This window comes from Hyperolius riggenbachi, chromosome 1, assembly GCF_040937935.1.
Source record: "Hyperolius riggenbachi isolate aHypRig1 chromosome 1, aHypRig1.pri, whole genome shotgun sequence".
NCBI classification, from domain to species: Eukaryota; Metazoa; Chordata; class Amphibia; order Anura; family Hyperoliidae; genus Hyperolius; species Hyperolius riggenbachi.
The window spans coordinates 526,411,771-526,431,852 of NC_090646.1; the positions used below are offsets into that span (position 1 = coordinate 526,411,771).

A 20,082-nucleotide genomic window follows, 5' to 3' on the forward strand; every position below is an offset into this window, starting at 1 on the left:
TTCAGCCACAAACTATCCGTAGAAGAGTCAGGAGGATGTGGGAATTTTCTGGAGGATCCACAGCTTTCCCTCTACTTGGGTAAGTACCTTGGGTTTGCTATAACAATACTAACCCTAAAAAAAAAGAAAGAAAAAAGATAAGTAATAACTAAGTAAATAATAAAAATAAATGTAAAGGTAAGCTTAAAGGGAACCTAAAGCAAACCTGAAAAAAAAGTTTCACTTACCTGGGGCTTCGACCAGCCCCTGCAGCTGCTCTGTGTCCGCACCGGGACAAAATGATCCTCCAGTCTACTGCAGCCGCTCAGTTTCTATTTCAGCGACTGGGCCAGATGCTGCACCTGCGCGTCCATGGCCATATGCGGCCTCGTTCTTGCTCCTTCCGTCGGGAGTGTCCTGCACATATGCAGTACAAAAAAAATCTCATAATACGCATGCACAGGATTCTCCCGTTGTCGGGAGCGTGAACGAGGACACACCCGGCCATGGCCCCGCAGGCACAGTAGCCAATGACTGGCCCACAGTAGCCATTGACTGGCCTGAAATAACTGATTTGTCCCGGCACGGGCACAGGGAGGCTGCAGGGGGCTGGTCGAAACCCCAGGTAAGTGAAACTCTTTTTTCAGGTTTGCTTAAGGTTCCCTTTAAACTAAACCAATATGAAACAAGGCAAATTCTGAGTACAGTAGTGTCTCGGTTATCCGGCACCGACGGGAATCGGCTGATGGTGGATTAGTGTGCTTTCTGGTTGCTTGAGAGTCAATGTTAAAAATAGGCCTAGGTAATACAGTATTATAGCCCACTCTATATACATGCCAAGAAGTCTGTATTGAATGTTACAATACAGTAGCTGGAAGTATAATAACCTTGGGGGAGCTGTGGAGCCCAGTCTTTAAAGGAAACCAGAGCATGCACAGAAGACCACGACTGACGCGACTGAGCCAGTTACCAGGGCTGATCGCGGCTGAACAACAGAATACGGGAGGATGGCAAGGGATTCATACGTGTTTACAGGGCTGGAGGAAGCCCGGGATAAGTATAGATGATTTGTTTTTTGACAGCTCTGGTACACTATAAGCACAGCTAGGCTCACAAACAGCCTAAGAAGTTGGCCTTTACCACTGTGAGTGCTGTCGGCGATTTATGAGTTGGCTGAGACTTCTGGTTAGTTGAGTTCTGAATAAACAAGATTACTGTATTACCTTTAAAAACTTTGCAGATTGAGAAATCCACCATATAGCTGTGCTGGCTGTAGATGAGAAGTTGTGTAAGCTCAGCACTGTCTGTTGTTACCAGAGTTGAGGGTCTACTTCCTAGTTTGTGCATCATATGGCCAGACGTGCCTGACATGTCATGCAGCTACCACCGGAGAGGAAGGGAAAACAGGCTGTAGGCAGTTTCAAGCACATTTGGATATTGGCTAATGAAAAAGGCATTCTGTTCCAGGTTGCTTCTATAAACTGTTTATATTGCTGTTTTTGGGAGGGGGTGTATTTTCAGAGTTTTCCTGCGGCAGCAGTAAACCTGTTCTAGGTCAGTGACTCTAAGCAGTAAAAGAAAAGGATTAGAATGCCAGCCAACCAATTACATTTTAAACCTCCCATCATTTTAAAAACTCCATATCCCTCTTGCTACAGATGTCCATCAATGTTAAAAAATCTGTAGCAATAGGAAAGCTGGACAGGGGCATAAAAGCCCAGCAAGTGTGAGGCTTTGGTCACATCTAAAATCGAAATCGCTGACGCAAGTGATTTTTGATTGCGCATTTTTTTTCTCCTCCCGACGCTTAGCTGCACGCTGTGATTTTGTATAAATCGCTTTTCAAAGCGCTTTTGCAGAGCGATTTGTTTTTTTTCACTTCCTGACGCAAGTGAAACCGCACTAGGACCCCTGAATCCAAGGGGCCCACCTTTGGCCCTCCTCCTGTCACCACATTAACTCTTTATTGGGGCTGTAATGGTAATGATAACCACTATATGTGTTTTAAATATTGGTAATCATTAACAGGCAATTCCTTTTCCTCTGCTTATATCTGTCACACACTGTCTTTGCTGGGGGTAGGAGGCAGTGTAAAACTTGCATGGCTTTGTAGCTATGCCACTACCTTCCATATCTGCCCTACTAGCTGTCATTGTGTTGTCTTCAGTGTACAGTAAATGAATGTAAAACAAGCCGACATTGTCCTTCATTAATGAGCGACTTAAAGTGGAATAAAACTCTGACATAACACTCAATAAAAATGTGTTTTCCTACTTGTTATTACCCATACAGTTATGTTTGCTTTTGTGCACAATATTGTCTGTCTACAAATTCCCAAAGTACAGTTTATCTGCTCTGAAAGCTGTCCTTGCATTTTATTGCATAGCTGCAGAGAGAGAGCTCAATTTCTAGACTTTGTTAATGTTTACTAAATCTATCTGACAAAGGAATATAAACAAAAGATAATGTTTTCACCTCTTCGGATGCTGCCAGAAGCTGCTCACTGAAGGGCTGTGTTTAACTGTTTGAATGCTGTTCTGCTATATTTGTTTTTTTGTGGTAGTATGATTTATGCTGTAAATAAACTTTTAGATCAAATAGGAAATGCGGAGTTTCATACCGCTTTAAAAGCCTAGAATAGGGATGTGTTAAAAAAAAAAAAAGAAAAAAAAAAAGAAAAAAAAGAAAAAAGTAAGAAGATAATTAGTGGAAAGTAACAGATTGCTACTGCACACTAGAAAAGTTGCTGAAGTACCTTCCATGCCTTTGAAACCATGAGAGGTGCTGCTTTGATTTACTGCTGCATTTGATTTTAATGAAGGATAACATATTGCATTTGGCAAGCAGCAAGTGTAATTAGTGAAACTGAATTTACAAAAAGATCACTTTGTTAGATAAGACTAAAAGCAGAGAGAAATGTTTCAAAAATCAATTTATACCGCATTAGCTGATATAAATATATGGGCAGGAAAACAACAAAAATCTGTAAATATACCAAAAGAAGGCGACTAAATCCTCGAAAGCTAGAATTAAGGAACCGTTTTAGCCGATCACTAAATCATTGTGGGCCTTTTTCTTTCTCCACGCATATTAGATATAACAGTTTTCCTCTATGAGTGTGAATGCCTCCAAATTCTTTTAGATAAAAAAGAGGGACACTTTAACCTCCCTGGCGGTAAGCCCGACCTACGTTCGGGCTCACCGCCGGAGAGGATCGCATAGCCCCCGGAGTATATTTTTAAATAAAATTTGTTGTAGATGGTTAAGCTAGCACTTCGCTAGCTAAATATGTCTCCGGTCCCCCTCGATCAACAGCGCAATACATAAACACCAGGGATCCCGTGATGGCGCGGCCTCCCAATCAGCTCCAGGCTTCACTATGGGGAGGATCGGGACTGCGCATGACGTCATAACGTAGATGAGGTCATGTCCCGATCGTCGCCATAGCGACGACCGAAGCTAGATACTGAAGCTGTGGCTCTCACGGGATTGCAGATGGGTAAATATTACCGGCGGCGATCGGGGGGATCAGAGGTGTGCCGGAGGGCTTAGAGGGCATATTTAGCTAGCTAGCAAAGTGCTTGCTTAGGCATTTAAAACAACTTTTATTTTTAAAAAAATCCTTCCGCGGACGCAGCATCGGAAACTGCGTACTGCCAGGGAGGTTAATGTATACCAAAGCTGTCAAATAATGAAGATAATCTTCCTTTAACACACGCCCCTGCCACACCTCTAACCACACCCCCACCACACCATCACCATGCATATCACAAAGAATTCAGAATCAAAAGATATAGTTTAATCATTCAAACCACACTTGTCCTTTCTATCATCATTCGTTTTTCTAAATTTTAACTTTTTAAAATAATAAATAAATCAATTTAATTGATGAGAAAAACATAAAAAATCAGTTAAACAAATTGTTTAGAACTATACATATATTAACACAGATCTGTACATTAGTCCTGACAGAGGCACAGAGTGATTTGGTTCCCAAAGAGGGACTGTCCCTCCAAAAGAGTAACAGTTGGGAGCTATGATACCTTACTAAATATAAAATAACATTTTGCTCTAACTGTGAATACACCATGGACCCTCTAATATGTCAGCAGTATACAGTATTCCAAAACCCTACAACCCTACTAGCAGTCATATGTGACTCCCAATATCTGCCAGCAGACAAGGATTGATTGCACTGATACTGGCCAGCAGGCAGGCTTTGGTGGCCCCAAATATTGTCCAGAAGGCATAGTTGGCCCGCAATATCTGCCAGCAGTCATATATGACACCCTATATCTGCCAGTAGTCATAGATGACACCCTATATCTGCCAGTAGTCATAAATGACACCCTACATCTGCCAGTAGTCATAGATAATACCCTTTATCTGCTAGCAGTCATAGGTGACACCCAAAAACAACCGGCAATCATAGGTGACTCCCAAAATCAACCAGCAGTAATAGTTGGCAGATCAAAACATGGCCAGCAGTCATCGGTGGCCCACTATTATCAAACAGGAGCCACAGACGGCTTCCCAAATATTGGCCAGAAGCTTGAGGTTGCTCCTCAATATCTACCAGCAGTCATAGGTGGCCCCCAATATTAGCCAGAAAGCACAAGAGGGCACAGTCTATGCCAGTGATCTGCAAACTTGGCTATCCAGCTGTTAAGGAACTACAAGTCCCATAATGCATTGTGGGAGTCTGACAACCACAGTCATAATCCATAAAGACAAACACATGGTGGGACTTGTAGTTCCTTAACAGCTGGAGAGCCAAGTTTGCAGATCACTGGTCTATGCCACAATCACACTTTGTTTGCAGCTGATTTCTTCTATGCCAGCCATCAGTGAGGTGCTGGGTTGTGTCTGGTTGGAATAGATACCCCAACTTGTGTATTAACAGTCTTCTAGACTGTGCATGTATTGTTGTAAAGATATTCGTTATGCTTTGTAAAGGCCTGACGAAGGGTCAATAACCCGAAACGGACTAGTGTCGTTGCCTGAATTATAATACCTGAAATGTACGGTTTCATCAAACAAAGCACACAGTGTCTACGATCTGTTTAATGTTGATCTCCTATTTTTGTATTATGAAAAATGTTTCACTGTTGATTACAAAAAACTTTTGACCTTTTTAAAGAAAAAGATTTTTTGAATATAAAAGTACAATTCTAAACCTTGGAACCAAATAACTGGTTTGTGACTTCACCTTATTAATACAGATCCTCCTATATAGAAACCTATGCCACAATCTATCCTGCCTCTGTAATTGGTTAGCAAGTATTACACACAAATTTGCCTTCTTCAAACTGAAGGCATTTGCGATTATTTAGGTTGGAGTGAGCATATGTCTCCCACAATGCATCACTGCTGGATATGCAAATCACCACTGTTTTGCATAGCATTTTAGGTCCTTTAGCTTTTTGGTCCTTTTTATCCCCTTACACACGCCTAGGAATTCTGGTTCACCATGAGCTTGCTGGGCAATCTGTAACTCTAAGTATTACACAGCTAAGTTAGGACATACAGTGGAGTAAAATGTTGAGAAATAACAGGGCCAGCGTTGTAAAACAGTGCAGGATATTTTGGGCGCAGCTGGCGCCACCATAGGCCGTAATAGGAATTAGGGCTATAGCGGCACACAGTGAGTAACTTGGGTGCCGAAGTTACTTCTAAGACACTGTAATTTGGCCGCCGAATTACATCATCCCCTACCATCCTGGATGGGGAATAGTAATTAATGCCACCAGGACTTGTGCAGGAGCAGGTTAAGCCAAATATCGGCTTTACCAAAAAAAAAGAACCAAAACCAGTATAGCTGCACTCAACACAGCTAAATCTCAATATATGCAATTATACCCCTATTTTAGGGGCTCTGTTCATTTTGATTAAACAGCAAAACATATCTTTGCAATAAATGTTAGCTCTATTGAGTGCAGCTATACTGGTTTTGGTTCTTTCTTTTTGGTAATCTGCGTTTACCAATGCTAGCACCAACTGAGGTTTAATCTACCTTATTTTTTGGACTATAAGAAGCACTTTTTCTCCCCCAAATTTGGGGGGGGGGGGGGGGGGAGTCAGTGCGTCTTATAGTCCGAACTTACAGCATACTGCAGTGTACTCCCACGCCCAGCACAGGCAAATCCAGCGTTGCTTCATCAGATTACCTGCCCCGTGCCCCCTGTAGGTGGAAGAACAGCCCAGGATGCAGTCGGGCATTGGTGATGGTAGCCACAACTGTAGTCTTCGCCCCCCAAGGAAGAATGTCAGCGGTGGAAATGCAAGGTCCTTAAGCTGGGCATCAGAGATTGTGGCCGCGGCTGTAGTCTCCGCCCCCCCCCCCCCAGTAAGAATGTCAGCGGTGGAAATGCAAGGTCTTTGAGCCGGGCATCAGAGATCAGCCCCCACAAGGAAGAATGTAAGCGGTGGAAATGCAAGGCCCTTGAGCCGGGCATCAGAGATCAAGGCCGCGGCTTTAGTCTCTGCCCACCCGAGGAAGAATGTCACCATTGGAACAGGAAGGTCTTTGAGCTGGGCATCAGAGTTCGTCGCCGCAGCTGAATTCTCTGCCCCACCAAGCACGAGGAAGAATTGCAGCACTGGGGCAGCAAGGTCCTTTAGCTGTGCACCGGCGGTGAGTAGTGGCCGTGGCTGTAGTCTCTGCATCTCACACATGGAAAAAGAGCAGCCCAGGATGGAGCATCCGTGCACCAGTGACCAGTTAAGTTGCACCCTTTGTTCTTTTGACGCAGGCTAGTTGTCGATAGTGCCCGATAACACTGCTCCTCATGCTGGTTCACTGCTGCATGGAAAAGATGGCACCATCTGTACAGTGGTGACCCTATGGTGAGGGCCATCTGCTGTGGGAAATGCTGACTGGATCCACTGTTTAAGTTATAAGTCCAAGCATGCCTTTAACTGGCAAAAGGCTGCTGTGTGTGACGGCCCGGGTATATACAGAGGTGATAGCAGTAGGAAAGGACACAGGGTTTAGTGAAGAGTAGCTAGTGTAGCTGGTGGGGCAGGAGGGGTTAGTTTAAGGTAGTTAGTGTAACTGGTGGGGCAGCTTAGATGAGACAGTTTGGGGAAAAGGTTCATGAGATGATCTTGGACTATGGACCCACCTTGGTTTAGTGTATTTTTTTACCATTGGTTTTTGTCCTCTAAACCTAGGTGCGTCTTATAGTCCGGTGCGTCTTATAGTCTAAACAATACAGTATATTTTTATGAACAGTCTGTTTTGTCTCCATATATAGACTTTACCCTGCGTCCAAATCTCCCAGCTACACTAACAGGGTGCTGAAAAGCAAGAAATGTACTGATGAGCACTAAAAACTTGGGGCATTGGAATATTATCACACTATATTTGTGGCACCACCCACTTTATCATCACTCCTCCTTCACCATCACCCTCCTCCAAGGGTCACTTGGCTGTGTTTGCCCTCCAAGCCACAGTCCTTCCCTGATAGTAGATAAGCCATTATAGGACCATGATTCACATTGGTCCTCACATACTGTTTGGCACATAATTAGTCACGGTGCTATTTTTAAAGCAAACCCAAGGTGAACTTAATGAAAAAAATGAGTCACCTACCTATAAGGAGGGATCCTCCAAATACCCCCATGAAGAATGATCCCTCCAGAAGTTTCCCCTGTCCTCCTCAAGACCACCGCCACTGCCTAGGACCCTCCTGAAGAGTGAGGCTGTGTAAAGCCATGCCTGCGCGGTAGCAGGGCCGGTTCAAGTAACAATTTGGCCCTAGGGCAAAATTAGTCTGGGGGCCCCCCAACAGACACCCTCCGAACCAAAAAGCGTCATTAGAGGCCCTGTGTTGCAGCCCAATTTCCCTCTTGGGACCCTGAGATGGCTGCTGACCCTCCCCCAATCACCTCCCAATGTAACAGACTCTGCAGAGTCCCTGGGGAGCAACAGTTAAGATAGGGAGGGACAACTTGGGGGCCCTACAAGCTCTGGGGCCCTGGGGCAATTGCCTATTTTTTCCTATGGTAGCTCCGGCCCTGCGCGGTAGCACGCAGCCGCTTGTGGATGAGAGGTTCCAGCTTACTGTTCAGGCTTGGCCGTAATTGTGCAGTTTCAGTACGGCTGTGGTCGCGCACAGTGGGGAGTGCGGCCTCGGTAACATATCCGACAAGCTGTTCTTGGATATGTTCCAGTGGCCCATGCTCGGCAACGCTGGTCTCCAGAAAGGACAGGGAAGACTCTAGAGCCTAGGTTCTCAACATGCGGTACGCGTACCCCAGGGGGTACTTCTGATGGGTCCAGGGGGTACTTGGGCTTGATCTATTTAATTAAGTTTACTAAATGTATGGTTTCAGAAAACAACAAATCCTATTTAAACAACAGCCAAACTAGTATTTCAGCTAATTAAAAACAATAGCAAATCCTTGGAAACGGTTTAGAAACAATTATCAAGTACCACTATTCAGTGTATCTGTATCAAGGGGTACTTGAGATAGTTCTTACCATATCAGGGGGTACTTGGCCAGCACAGGCCTTCAAAAGGGGTACATACCCATGAAATGTTGAGAAACACTGCTCTAGAGCATCCAGAGGTTTCCCACCTCATACACAAGTTATCTTATTTCCTTAGCTTCACCTTGGGTACACTTTAATTGAGGCTGCCACAAACTGGAAATGTTCCTTCTAGTTCCAAGACACTATCTCATTCAGACGTAGCTGTTCAGCATCACCGTAAGGGAGGTGACTTTGGCATTAGTTTGTAAAGCGTACAGTGGCAGCTTCCATCAGACACACATCCCACACACATTCTTCAAGACATGAAAGGGTAAACAGAACAGCGGCTATCTCATTTTGAGTGTAGTAGGTACTGTGCTAAGCTTTTGTCAGCAAGGTGTAAACTGATAAACAGTCTATAGATCTCTAGTGTCAGAGGAGAGGGGAGCGCTGTACGAGAGTTGTTACGCTCTCACTGTACCTCCCCGAGGCTACACGACATATCAGCCGCTAAGAAAATAGGAAATGTAGTCAGATAATGAGATATGATCCGCTCTCAGCTAAAGCATAGCCTCTGGAGAGCACACAAGTATATCCTGCTACAGGGAATAAACATGGTTATAACCAAATAATCCTGGGAGGTGCACATTAACGGGACAATTTTATCATCAGATGCGATCTTTCGATGCAATTTTTTCGATCAAAAGTAATCGGAAGGTAATTATCGATTGCTCCCATAAATCCAATATTTGGATCGTTTACATTTTCTGTTCCAATACACCATACAATTGTTGTACATTGATTTTTGCCACACACTGTGCAGTTTTATGTACAACTTGATTGTAAAAATTGCAATGAAAGATTGAATCTTATGAAACAATTGTATTGTTTATGGGCACTTTTGCTGGTAATAATTAGATTTTTCAGTCGATTTACCGTCCGATCTTATTTCCGATCAATTTTCTTATTTATTTCCATTCACTTCTATGAGAAATCGATCAGAAAAACGATTGAAAATAGGATCGGATATGTCGGAAGTTATCTATCGAACCATCTATCTGCTGAAAAAAACTTATGATGTATTTCCAGCATAAGACGCTTGTCATGATCTTATGCTGGAAATACATCATAAGTTTTTTCAGCAGATAGATGGTATCGACAGGAGACTCCTCACTCCTTAGTAATATACAGTTGCTGAGCTGCCCAGCATCCCCTCCTCACTGGCATCTGCCAGCCACTTATCGCATCCCAGCACGAGCACTTGTGGTACTTACAGCCTGTTTTGTCCATCAGTTCCTGAGTCACCACCGATGATCGAGACTGTGCCAGCCCCATGATGTACAGCACGGATCCCAGCCTATTCAATCCTTAGATGTATCGTGTTCCTTATGCCCACTCCACAGCCTGGCAGAACTAAGCGGGCACCCCTGTGCCACCCCCAGCAGTGTAATTCCCTCTGTGTGACAGTCCAGCACAGAGGAGTCATCCAGCAGCAGCAGTCTCTGCAGTAAAAGCAGCAGTTCCCGTGCGTGTGCCCTGGGCTGTGCCAGTCCTGCCCCTGTGCCTCCCCCCAGCAGGGCACGGAGCTCTCCTCGGAGTTAGTGGAAGCAGCAGCCCCTGTGCAGTTCCTCTCTATAGGGCTCTCTGTGTCCAGGAAGCCAGCAGCACTAATTACAACAGACAGACAGTGTAGCACATCCCATGGGTCCCAGTGCCTGCCGTGTTCTACCTTGTCTGCTTCTACTATAGACACCTGCTTCTTCTGGCGTTCGCCTAACTACAGTCAGCATAATCTGGGTTCAGGGAGGTGATAAAGAGATAACGACAGGCATCTACCTGCAGCCATCCCCAGGCTATCACTTCAACTACAATGTACAGAATTCACATGTTCGCAAAACCAGTTCTAAAACGGAACATACCACAGCTTGAAGACAGATGACTATGGTCATGTGAATTCTGAAAGTGTGGGAAACAATATATTCTGTACTTTATTAAGAAGATCTTGTGTGAAGAAGAGCATACACTGAAAATGTATTAAAGACACAAAGACAATACAAAAATCACACAGACAAAATCACAAAGGCAATACAAAAATAACATATTTTACAGGCAAGTTAAATAGAAAGAACTACTACATCATTTGTGCTAATGTCACTTCAGGTGCATTCAGATACATACTTATTATAGAAATTAAAGGAGTACTGTAGTGGGAAATAGAGTTGAACTTACCCGGGGCTTCTAATGGTCCCACCCAGCGGACGTCCTGTGCCCGCGCAGCCACTCGCTGAAGCGCCAGTCCCTGCCTTCGGTTCACTTCCGGAATTTGTGACTTTAAAGTCGGAAAACCACTGTGTCTGTGCACCAGCGTCCTCTCTCCCGCTGACATCACTGGGAGCGCACTGCGCAGGCGCAGACTGTACTGCCTGTGCAGTACGCTCCCGGTGATGTCAGCTGGAGCGAGGTTGCAGCTGTGCAGGCGTAGTGGTTTTCTGACTTTAAAGTGACAAATTCTGGAAGTGAACCGAAGGCGGGGTCTGAAGCATCAGTGAGTGGCTGCGCGGGCACAGGACGTCTGCTGGGGACCATTAGAAGCCCCGGGTAAGTTCAACTCTATTTCCCCCTACAGTACTCCTTTAAGTTACACTCTATTCAGTATTATGCTGTCTGCAGAAGGATAGCTTTTTAAAGCCAAACTCAAAATTCTTAAAGCAATCATGATGATGGTCTGTATCTTCTGGCATGTATTGCGGCAGATAGGGCAGCGCGATATCACCATGGCCACTTTGAACTGTGGCAGCTGTGGCTGGGACGCACAAGATGGAAGACTGCATATAGATGGCTAGCCCCCAAAAGGTGATCAAATTCTTGCCTCCAACAGCCCACGCCATTTACTAACCTTTCTTAGAGCCCTTTTCCACTAGGCACATTCTGATAAAAAAAAAAAAAAACAGATCGAAATCGCTTTTCCGACGTTTGGTAAATCGCAAGGGCACCACGAATAACACTGTAATCATGATGTCCTATTTCCACTGTGCAATTTCCTGCGTTGCTATTTCACTGCCTGCTGCGGTTTTTCTGCTATTATGCTTAGGTTACTTTATGGGAGCACACAAAAATCACATAGCAAGCCCAATACCAGGGGCGTAACTACAGGGGATCAGCCTCTGCAGCTGCAGGGGGGCCCAGAGCTGTAAGGGGGCCCCAACTACTACTTCACTTTCTCTGATATAGGGGACCATCCTTCATATCAGGTGTTTTTGTGGCTACACTTGTTATGGGTGTGAAGATTATGATGTCCACTTTTGTTTTATGACCCTTGCAAGATGGGCCCCCAAACGGGGAGGGACACCAGGTATAGGCAAGGGAAAGGATATAAACATTGAGGGGCCCTATCCAATTTTTGCTGGAGGGCCACTGTTCTTGGGTTGTTGGAATACGTTGCTGTTGGAGTATGTTTTGCTACCATTCCTTATTCATGGCTGTGTTCTTAGGCAAAATTGTGGGTAAGCCCACTCTGTCGGATGATTGAGAAGCAGCTCCGCACTGATGATTTTGTGTGTATTACTGTTGGCATGAGAGACAGGACTGAGGGTAGCACTCACCTTTTCATCTCAGGACAATAATTTTGCTAGATGCACCAAACATTCGAAAAGGGGTTTCATTAAAGCGTGATTGTAACCATAAAAATCAAATTTCAACAGCAACTGTTCTAAGTGCTAATCCTGCATTCAAGATGCTAATCCTGCATTCAAAACTTTTTCTGCTTTTATGATTTGGAGTTATTACATACTTAAAGAGACACTGAAGCGTAAAAAAATATATGATATAATGAATTGGTTGTGTACTATGAATAATTTCTAGAAGATTAGCAGCAAAGAAAATATTCTCATACTTTTATTTTCAGGTATATAGTGTTTTTTCTAACATTACATTATTCTATAATATGTGCAGATTACACAACACTCAGCATTCAAAATGATTCTTTCAGAGCAGTCTGTGAAGTAATGACCTCTCCTCTAGCAGAGAAAAAGTAAACAGTTCACTTACAGTTGAGATAATAAAAGTCAGATAACAGCCCTCTCCACGACTAATTTAGTCGGAGAGCTTAAAGAGAATCTGTATTGTTAAAATCGCTCAAAAGTAAACATACCAGTGCGTTAGAGGACATATCCTATTACCCTCTGTCACAATTTTGCCGCACCTCGCCGCATTAAAAGTGGTTAAAAACAGTTTTAAAAAGTTTGTTAGTAAACAAACAAAATGGCCACCAAAACAGGAAGTAGGTTGATGTACAGTATGTCCACACATAGAAAAATACATCCATACACAAGCAGGCTGTATACAGCATTCCTTTTGAATCTCAAGAGATCATTTGTGTGTTTCTTTCCCCCATGCACTGAAGTTTAAGGGCCTGTTCATACTTGCTGCGTTTGTAGAACGCGTATAAATTCAAAGAAACACAAGTTGAAAAACGCATGCGTCTTTCTTGCGTTTGAATGCGTTTTCTATTGCGTTTTGCACAAACACGTGACCCAGGGGAAAAAAAAGAATTATGGGAACCGCAGAGGAAAACGGACGCTAAAAACGCAATAGTACGCGTTTTTGATATGCGTCCATAGACTTTCATTGCGTCCGTTTCTATGCGTATCGCACAGAACTGCGTGCAGCAATGCGGATGAGAAACGTATGCGTCTCATACGCATACATGTGAACTAGCCCATTCAAAATCATTAGGAGCCGTTTCTATGCGTTTTTGGTACCAGTACGCGTTCCCTGAAAACGGCTAGGAACGCATATAGTCTGAACAGGCCCTCAGGCTGCTCTTTTCTTCCTGCAAACAGCTTTGCCCTTGTTTGTAATTCCTCAGTATGTGAAAGCCCAGCCAGCTCAGAGGACGATTTATCCAGCTTGTAAAAGATAAGAGAGAAGAGAGAAGCTGCTCTAATCTAAATAACACACAGGCAGTGTGCATAAAGGGGCCTGAAAGAGTGAGTTCATAGCAGAACCACAACACTGAAGAACTTGGCAGCCTTCCAGACACAGGCCGACAAGTCTGACAGGGGAAAGATACATTGATTTATTACAGAGACAGTGATAGTATAAAGTGCTGCAGTTAACCAAAACACATTAGAATAGCTTTTGGAACTTGTAGGATGATAAAAAACAGGATGCAATTTTTGTTACGGAGTCTCTTTAATGGCTTGTTTGCATAGAGATAACAACTGGAGTTTCTCAACTCTTCCTGTACTGGAAACAATTAGACTGATGTATCTGATCTTAATGTTTTATTTCTTAGCTGTGCTACACATACAAATCATAATATCATAATTTTTTTTTCGCTTCAGTGTCTCTTTAAGGAGCACTGGCCCTTTAGTAGTCAGTGCCAAACAGTTGCATGCTGCGGGTTCTTTTTATCTATAATATATTCCTCCTCCTCCATTTATTTCCCTGCCTAGCTGCTTATCTGAAACACGATCCCTTGCTCACTTGTGTTTACAAGCAAGACTGAGGTGACTCAGCGATTGGAGGAGAAAAGAAAAAAAATTAAAGGGCAGAAATGACATCAGGATTTAGCCTAAACTTCCCACCAGGGAAATAATTCTCTTCATTTACTATATAACATTCACTGAAATCAAAAAGTGTACAGACAGTACAATACATGTGTTAAGTAAGTAGATCAAGTATTTATCTACTTATATATGTGTTTTTTTCCCTGGCATAGTATGGCTAATCCTACTGCTTTAAAGGTATCATCAGACAAAGTATAGTAAAATTAGTGGTACTTACCGGGGGCTTCTTCCAGCTCCAAGCTCCCAGGATGTCCCTTGGAGCTTGCCTGATGACTCCTTTAAAGAAAATGGCTTTACCCTATTCCTCGGCAATCCAATACCTGTACTTTTTGCAGAATATCAGCCTGTCCCTTTTATTTTTCTTGAAGAAAACACTGGTACAAAATAGGGGAGTTGTTAGGGATAGGTGTTTAGTGTTAGGTGTAGGTGGGGGTGGTTAGGGTTATAACTAGGTGGGGGCGGTTAGGGTTAAGAGTAGGTGGAGGGTGGTTAGTGTTAGGTGTAGGTGGGGGTGTTTAGGAGTTGGTGGGGTGTTTAGTTTTAGGTGTAGGTGGGATGGTTAGGGTTAGGAGTAGGTGGGGGAGTTAGTGTTATGAGTAGGTGGGGTGGCTAGGGTTAGGAGTTGGTGGGGTGGTTAGTTTTAGGTGTAGGTGGGATGGTTAGGAGTAGGTGGGGGTGGTTAGTGTTAGGCGTAAGTGGGGTGGCTAGGGTTAGGAGTTGGGCGGTGGGGGGGGGGGAAGTTAGTTTTAGGTGTTGGTGGGGTGGCTAGGGTTAGTAGTAGGTGGGGGTGGTTAGTGTTAGGTGTAGGTGGGTGTGGCTAGGAGTTGGTGGGGTGGTTAGTTTTAGGTGTAGGTGGGATGGTTAGGGTTAGGAGTAGGTGGGGGTGGTTAGTGTTATGAGTAGGTGGGGTGGCTAGGTTTAGGATTTGGTGGTGTGGTTAGTTTTATGTGTAGGTGGTGTGGCTAGGGTTAGGAGTAGGTGGGCGTTTGTTAGTGTTAGGAGTAGGTGGGGGTGGTTAGTGTTAGGAGTAGGTGGGGTGACTAGGGTTAGGAGTAGGTGGGGGTGGTTAGTGTTAGGAGTAGGTGGGGTGACTAGGGTTAGGAGTAGGTGGGGTGGTTAGTGTTAGGAGTAGGTGGGGTGGCTAGGGTTAGAAGTAGGTGGGGGTTTGTTAGTGTTAGGAGTAGGTGGGGGTGGTTAGGAGTAGGTGGGGTGGCTAGGGTTAGGAGTAGGTGAGAGTTTGTTAGTGTTAGTAGTAGGTGGGGTGGTTAGTGTTAGGAGTAGGTGGGGTGACTAGGGTTAGGAGTAGGTGGGGTTTGTTAGTGTTAGGAGTAGGTGGGGGTGGTTAGTGTTAGGAGTAGATGGGGTGGCTAGGGTTAGAAGTAGGTGAGAGTTTGTTAGTGTTAGGAGTAGGTGGGGTGGTTAGTGTTAGGAGTAGGTGGTGTGGTTAGTGTTAGGAGTAGGTGGGGTGGCTAGGGTAAGGAGTAGGTGGGGTTTGTTAGTGTTAGGAGTAGGTGGGGGTGGTTAGTGTTAGGAGTAGATGGGGTGGCTAGGGTTAGGAGTAGGTGAGAGTTTGTTAGTGTTAGGAGTAGGTGGGGGCAGTTAGTGTTAGGTGTAGGGTGATGATTAGTGTTAGGGGCAGGTGAGGGTGGTTAGGTGTAGGTGGGGGTTGGTTAGGGTTAGGTGTAGGGTGGTGATTAGTGTTAGGTGCAGGTGAGGGTGGTTAGGTGTAGGTGGGGGTTGGTTAGGGTTAGTAGTAGGTGAGGCGAGTTTAGGTTTAGGGAAGATATGGGAGGGTTCAAGTGAGAGTTAGGGTACAGAGGGTGATAGTAGAATATCGGTCAAATTACCAATATTCTACAATAGCGGATATTACTGCTATTTTGCCCCTTTTTTCCTCGCGCCTCTTTTGTAAAAAATGTATTGAGACAGGTGTGAAAATTACTGAGCTGCATTACAATTGTGAATATTCAGTCTGCTGTGATAAAAATGAATAAGGAGAGATTTAGAATGACACATTGTACGAATCTTTAGACACTGTGCACCATTCTTTTGATCAAAATAAAATTGAATAATTCATGAAAATCAAGAGAGCTAAGATGTTTTGTGTAGCAGATGTAGCAAAGGCAAATGCATTAAAAAGTCAAAATAAACACTCAATATCTCCCATCCATTTTCCTGCATCATCTGTGTAAAAACAACCTAACAATGATGATAAACCGAGAGGCAATATCTTTGATGTACAATAGATATAGTTACTTTGTTTCCTGTGAAAGTGCTCACAAGAAAAAAAAATGTAAAACAAGCAAAATAGCAACACAATATGGCAAAGTTACACAGAAATGTAAAGTACACCCAATAGCTTAGTAAATATGCTGCAACGTTACTACTGTAAGATTTGTTTCACATGGGAGGCTAAACAACACACTTGACGGGCAGTTTAGCCTCCCCCAGCCATGAGCGTTGCCAGCCTTTGTGACCCAACAACACATGTCAGCGTTTATAACGTGTTGGTGTTACCCGGGTGTAATATTGTGACGTCGCATCTGAGCACAGTGGCGGTCATGCTCAGATGTGACTTTTCCACCGCCCATGCTGAGCGCTAGGTGCTAACTAGGTGCTAGCATGTGCCTGGCCGGTACACAGGAGAAGCTGACTGACTGTCAGCTTCACCCAACTTGGCCTCCCATGTGACACCATGGTTAAAAGCCCTTTGAAAATGTGGTGCCACCTAATACTGGGCATACACGGTGCAATTCTGCGCCGGAATCGAGCCGCTGGCTCGATGCTGGCGCGTCCGCGCTCGTCCGCGTGTGCGTGTGGATCGATTCCCGCTCGTCCCCGCGATCGAGCGCGATGTCGATCCGCCGCGATGATCGGACAGGTTGAATATTATCAATCGAGCCATCAGCGGCTCGATTGATAACAACCATCGCGCCGTTTATGCCCAGCATAAAAGTAAGTAGGATCCTGCACTTGCTATGGTTCAAAATTTTCTACCATGAAAATGCACCCTTGAGGGACTATTGCTGTGCACTGCTATATGGTTATAACCTATAATGTACCATGTGAACACATTCCAAAAATTTCCAGCATACTTTTTATAAAGATGGCACATAGCTAGTGCTGCACCACATCCCTCTCCAAGAATGGCTTCACTGCCTCAATGTTAGAGATACAAGCATGTAACCATGAAAAATGTGTCTATTACGTGAATGTAGTACCCGTTGTAGCCACAGGGAGGGGGCATTTAGAGTAGAAGCCTTCCTGTATAATGTATGTGATTTCTAAATAAAGTTATTGGTGTTAGTTCAGCCTATAATGCAGCTATGTCAGACCAAATTGCCAGGAAGTGCATTTACCAGGCCTAATTTCAAGCTGCATTCCATTCACATTAAATTTGCACAAAAGCTAGAAAAATCTGCATCTCATGACATGGACCAATTTATACTTGTATTTATACTGTTATGAATTTTCTTAGCACATTTATTAAAAGTAATTTTTGTTTGTTGTTAGTGTGAGATTAGGGAAGGCCCTTTATCTCTGCGCTGTGTTTTGATATACTTCAGAGTACCAATTGTTGTGTATTATGCTGGGTACACACGATGGGATTTCCCACTCGATCGGCAGGATCAATCGATTATTTCTGACATGTTCGAATGGAGGTTCGTTCGATACAGCTGTCGATTTTGCATACTTAATATGAGTAAATCAACGGCTGTATCGATCGAGACCCGATCGAACAGAAATAATCGATCGGCCAGTCGATCAAGCGGGATATCGCATCCTGTGTACCCGGCAGTTGGTAGTGACAGGTGGTTTCCATAAACAGGCCCCTTAGGGCTGGTTCACACTGCAAGAGCTTTTTAAGCGCTAGTCAGGGCCGGGCCGAGGCATAGACTGGAGAGGCTCCAGCCTCAGGGCGCAGTGTAGGAGGGGGCGCAGAATTCATTCAGCTGTCATTCCTAACTGTGTTTGAAGCAGAAAGAAATAAGAAAAGGGGATACATGGCAGTGACTGCAAGCCAGATAACTAGATATTCAGGTGTTGGGGAGGTTGTGGGCCCTGTGGCGCCTCTTAGTCTAATAGCAATCAGTGTGTGACGGCTGGGGTGGCAGGGATGGAGGGGCGCACTTTGGTGTCTCAGCCTTGAGTGCTAGAGGACCTTGTCCCGACTCTGGTGCTAGTGATTTGCAAAGCTCTTGCTAATGCAATGCTATGGAGGATTTTTACAAAATCACATCGCTCAAGTGAGAACACACCCATAACATTCCATTAACAAGAGCTTTTAAAATCGCAAGTGCTTAGAAAACGCTTTAGCAGTGTGAACCAGCCCTAAGTGAAAGATTTCCCTCTGACAGACCTCTAAAGCAGGCCATACATGCATTGATTTTCATCAGAGTGATCAAATCTGCTGGGAATCTATTGCACAAGTTACCCTATACAGCTTCTATACAATGAAAAAGGGGGTAAAGAGGCGCCCAAGGTGAATAAAATACATTAAAAGCAACTAAAATATAAATAAATGAGGTGGCTTACCTCAATGACGACACACCCATATAGGAATGGATATTTATTACTAAAAAAAAGCACAAGCAACGCGTTTCGTGGGAACTTGCCTTCTTCCTCAAGCCAAATAAAGTACCACTAAATGCTGGTAGCTGGATTCAAAGCGCCCCCTTTTTCACTGTGTCTCACCCCATCCGTGGGGTGCTCCTACACCTGACCACTGGTGGCCTCTGACACTACCTAGTTTGCCAGTGTGTAAGAGCTTTTTTCAAGAGAGCGACCTTTCCTAGGTCTCCTAGTACCCCGAATGGAGTCGGGTTTGTGCATCTACAACTGCCTGCAGTAGTGGTCTTGCCCTTCTGCAACCCGCCTTTGTGAAAATTATTTCAACACCATTTAATTTATTCATCAATCTCTGTGACGTACTGCACCATCTGGGCTTCCGTTGTCTCTGTGTTTCTTCCCATAGGGTGCACATACTCACCCTCAACCTTCTTGTAGCTCCTATATAGTGATGGACGAACACCTGGATGTTCGGGTTCGGGCCGAACAGGCCGAACATGGGCCAGATGTTCGGCATGTTCGGCCCGAACCCCGAACTCAATGCAAGTCAATGGGGACCCGAACATGCCGCAATACGGCCCCCCTATGGGGTCGCAGGCATAAGGGGGGAGCATGCCCCGATCGTGGGGGGGTCGGAAATCCCCCCCACCCCCTCCGCTAGCGCTCCCCCCTCTGCCCGCTTCCACATAAAAAAGTTGGCGTAAAGTTAAATATTACCGGTGGTGGCTGCTGCAGTGGCTGGCTGGCAGTGGTGTGAGTGAGGACTAGGAGGAGGAGTCCGAGTATGACGCGTTGAGGCCAGGCAGCGGGCGGTTCAGCGGTAGTACCCTTGTGGTACTTCCGCCCTTTCTCTGACCTCACGTCCTCTACGTGATGACGCATACGATGGTACGCGTGATGGAATGCGTCATACTCGGACTCCTCCTCCTCATTCACACCACTGCCAGCCAGCCACTGCAGCAGCCACCACCGGTAATATTTAACTTTATGCCAACTTTTTTATGGGGAAGCGGGCAGAGGGGGGAGCGCTAGCGGAGGGGGTGGGGGGAATTTCCGACCCCCCCCCCCCCCCCCGCGATCGGGACATGCTCCCCCCTTATGCCTGCGACCCCATAGGGGGGCGGTATTCGGCCGAACAGGGGCCCTGTTCGGCCGGGCATTTAGTAGTTCGGGCGAACCCGAACGGTTTGGCCGAACACCATCAGGTGTTCGGCCGAACTCGAACATCACCCGAACAGGGTGATGTTCTGCAGAACCCGAACAGTGGCGAACACTGTTCGCCCAACACTACTCCTATACAAGCTTTACATAAGTGATAAGCGCATACTCTCAGTACCAGAGCAGGTTCATCCACAAGGCAACCTAGGCAGGTGCCTGAATGTCACAGGGCCCACCAGCCCCCTTCTCTGAACTCTCTCCACTTCAGCTCACCATTAGAACCATAAGAGAGCACCAAAGCTATTACCTTACCTATGAACCCATTTCTTC

At 45.0% G+C, this 20,082-nt stretch overlaps 1 protein-coding gene across 1 annotated transcript in view; it reads right to left on the reverse strand.

Annotated features, from left to right (window-relative positions):
* TESC (tescalcin) overlaps window positions 1–10,245 on the reverse strand; it is a 130,541-nt gene extending 120,296 nt beyond the window's left edge. The window contains exon 1 of the mRNA XM_068271631.1: window positions 9,730–10,245. Coding sequence (XP_068127732.1) covers window positions 9,730–9,790 — 61 coding nt within the window. The 5' untranslated portion in view covers window positions 9,791–10,245. The remainder of the gene's footprint in view (window positions 1–9,729) is intronic.
* Window positions 10,246–20,082: the final 9,837 nt, after the last annotated feature.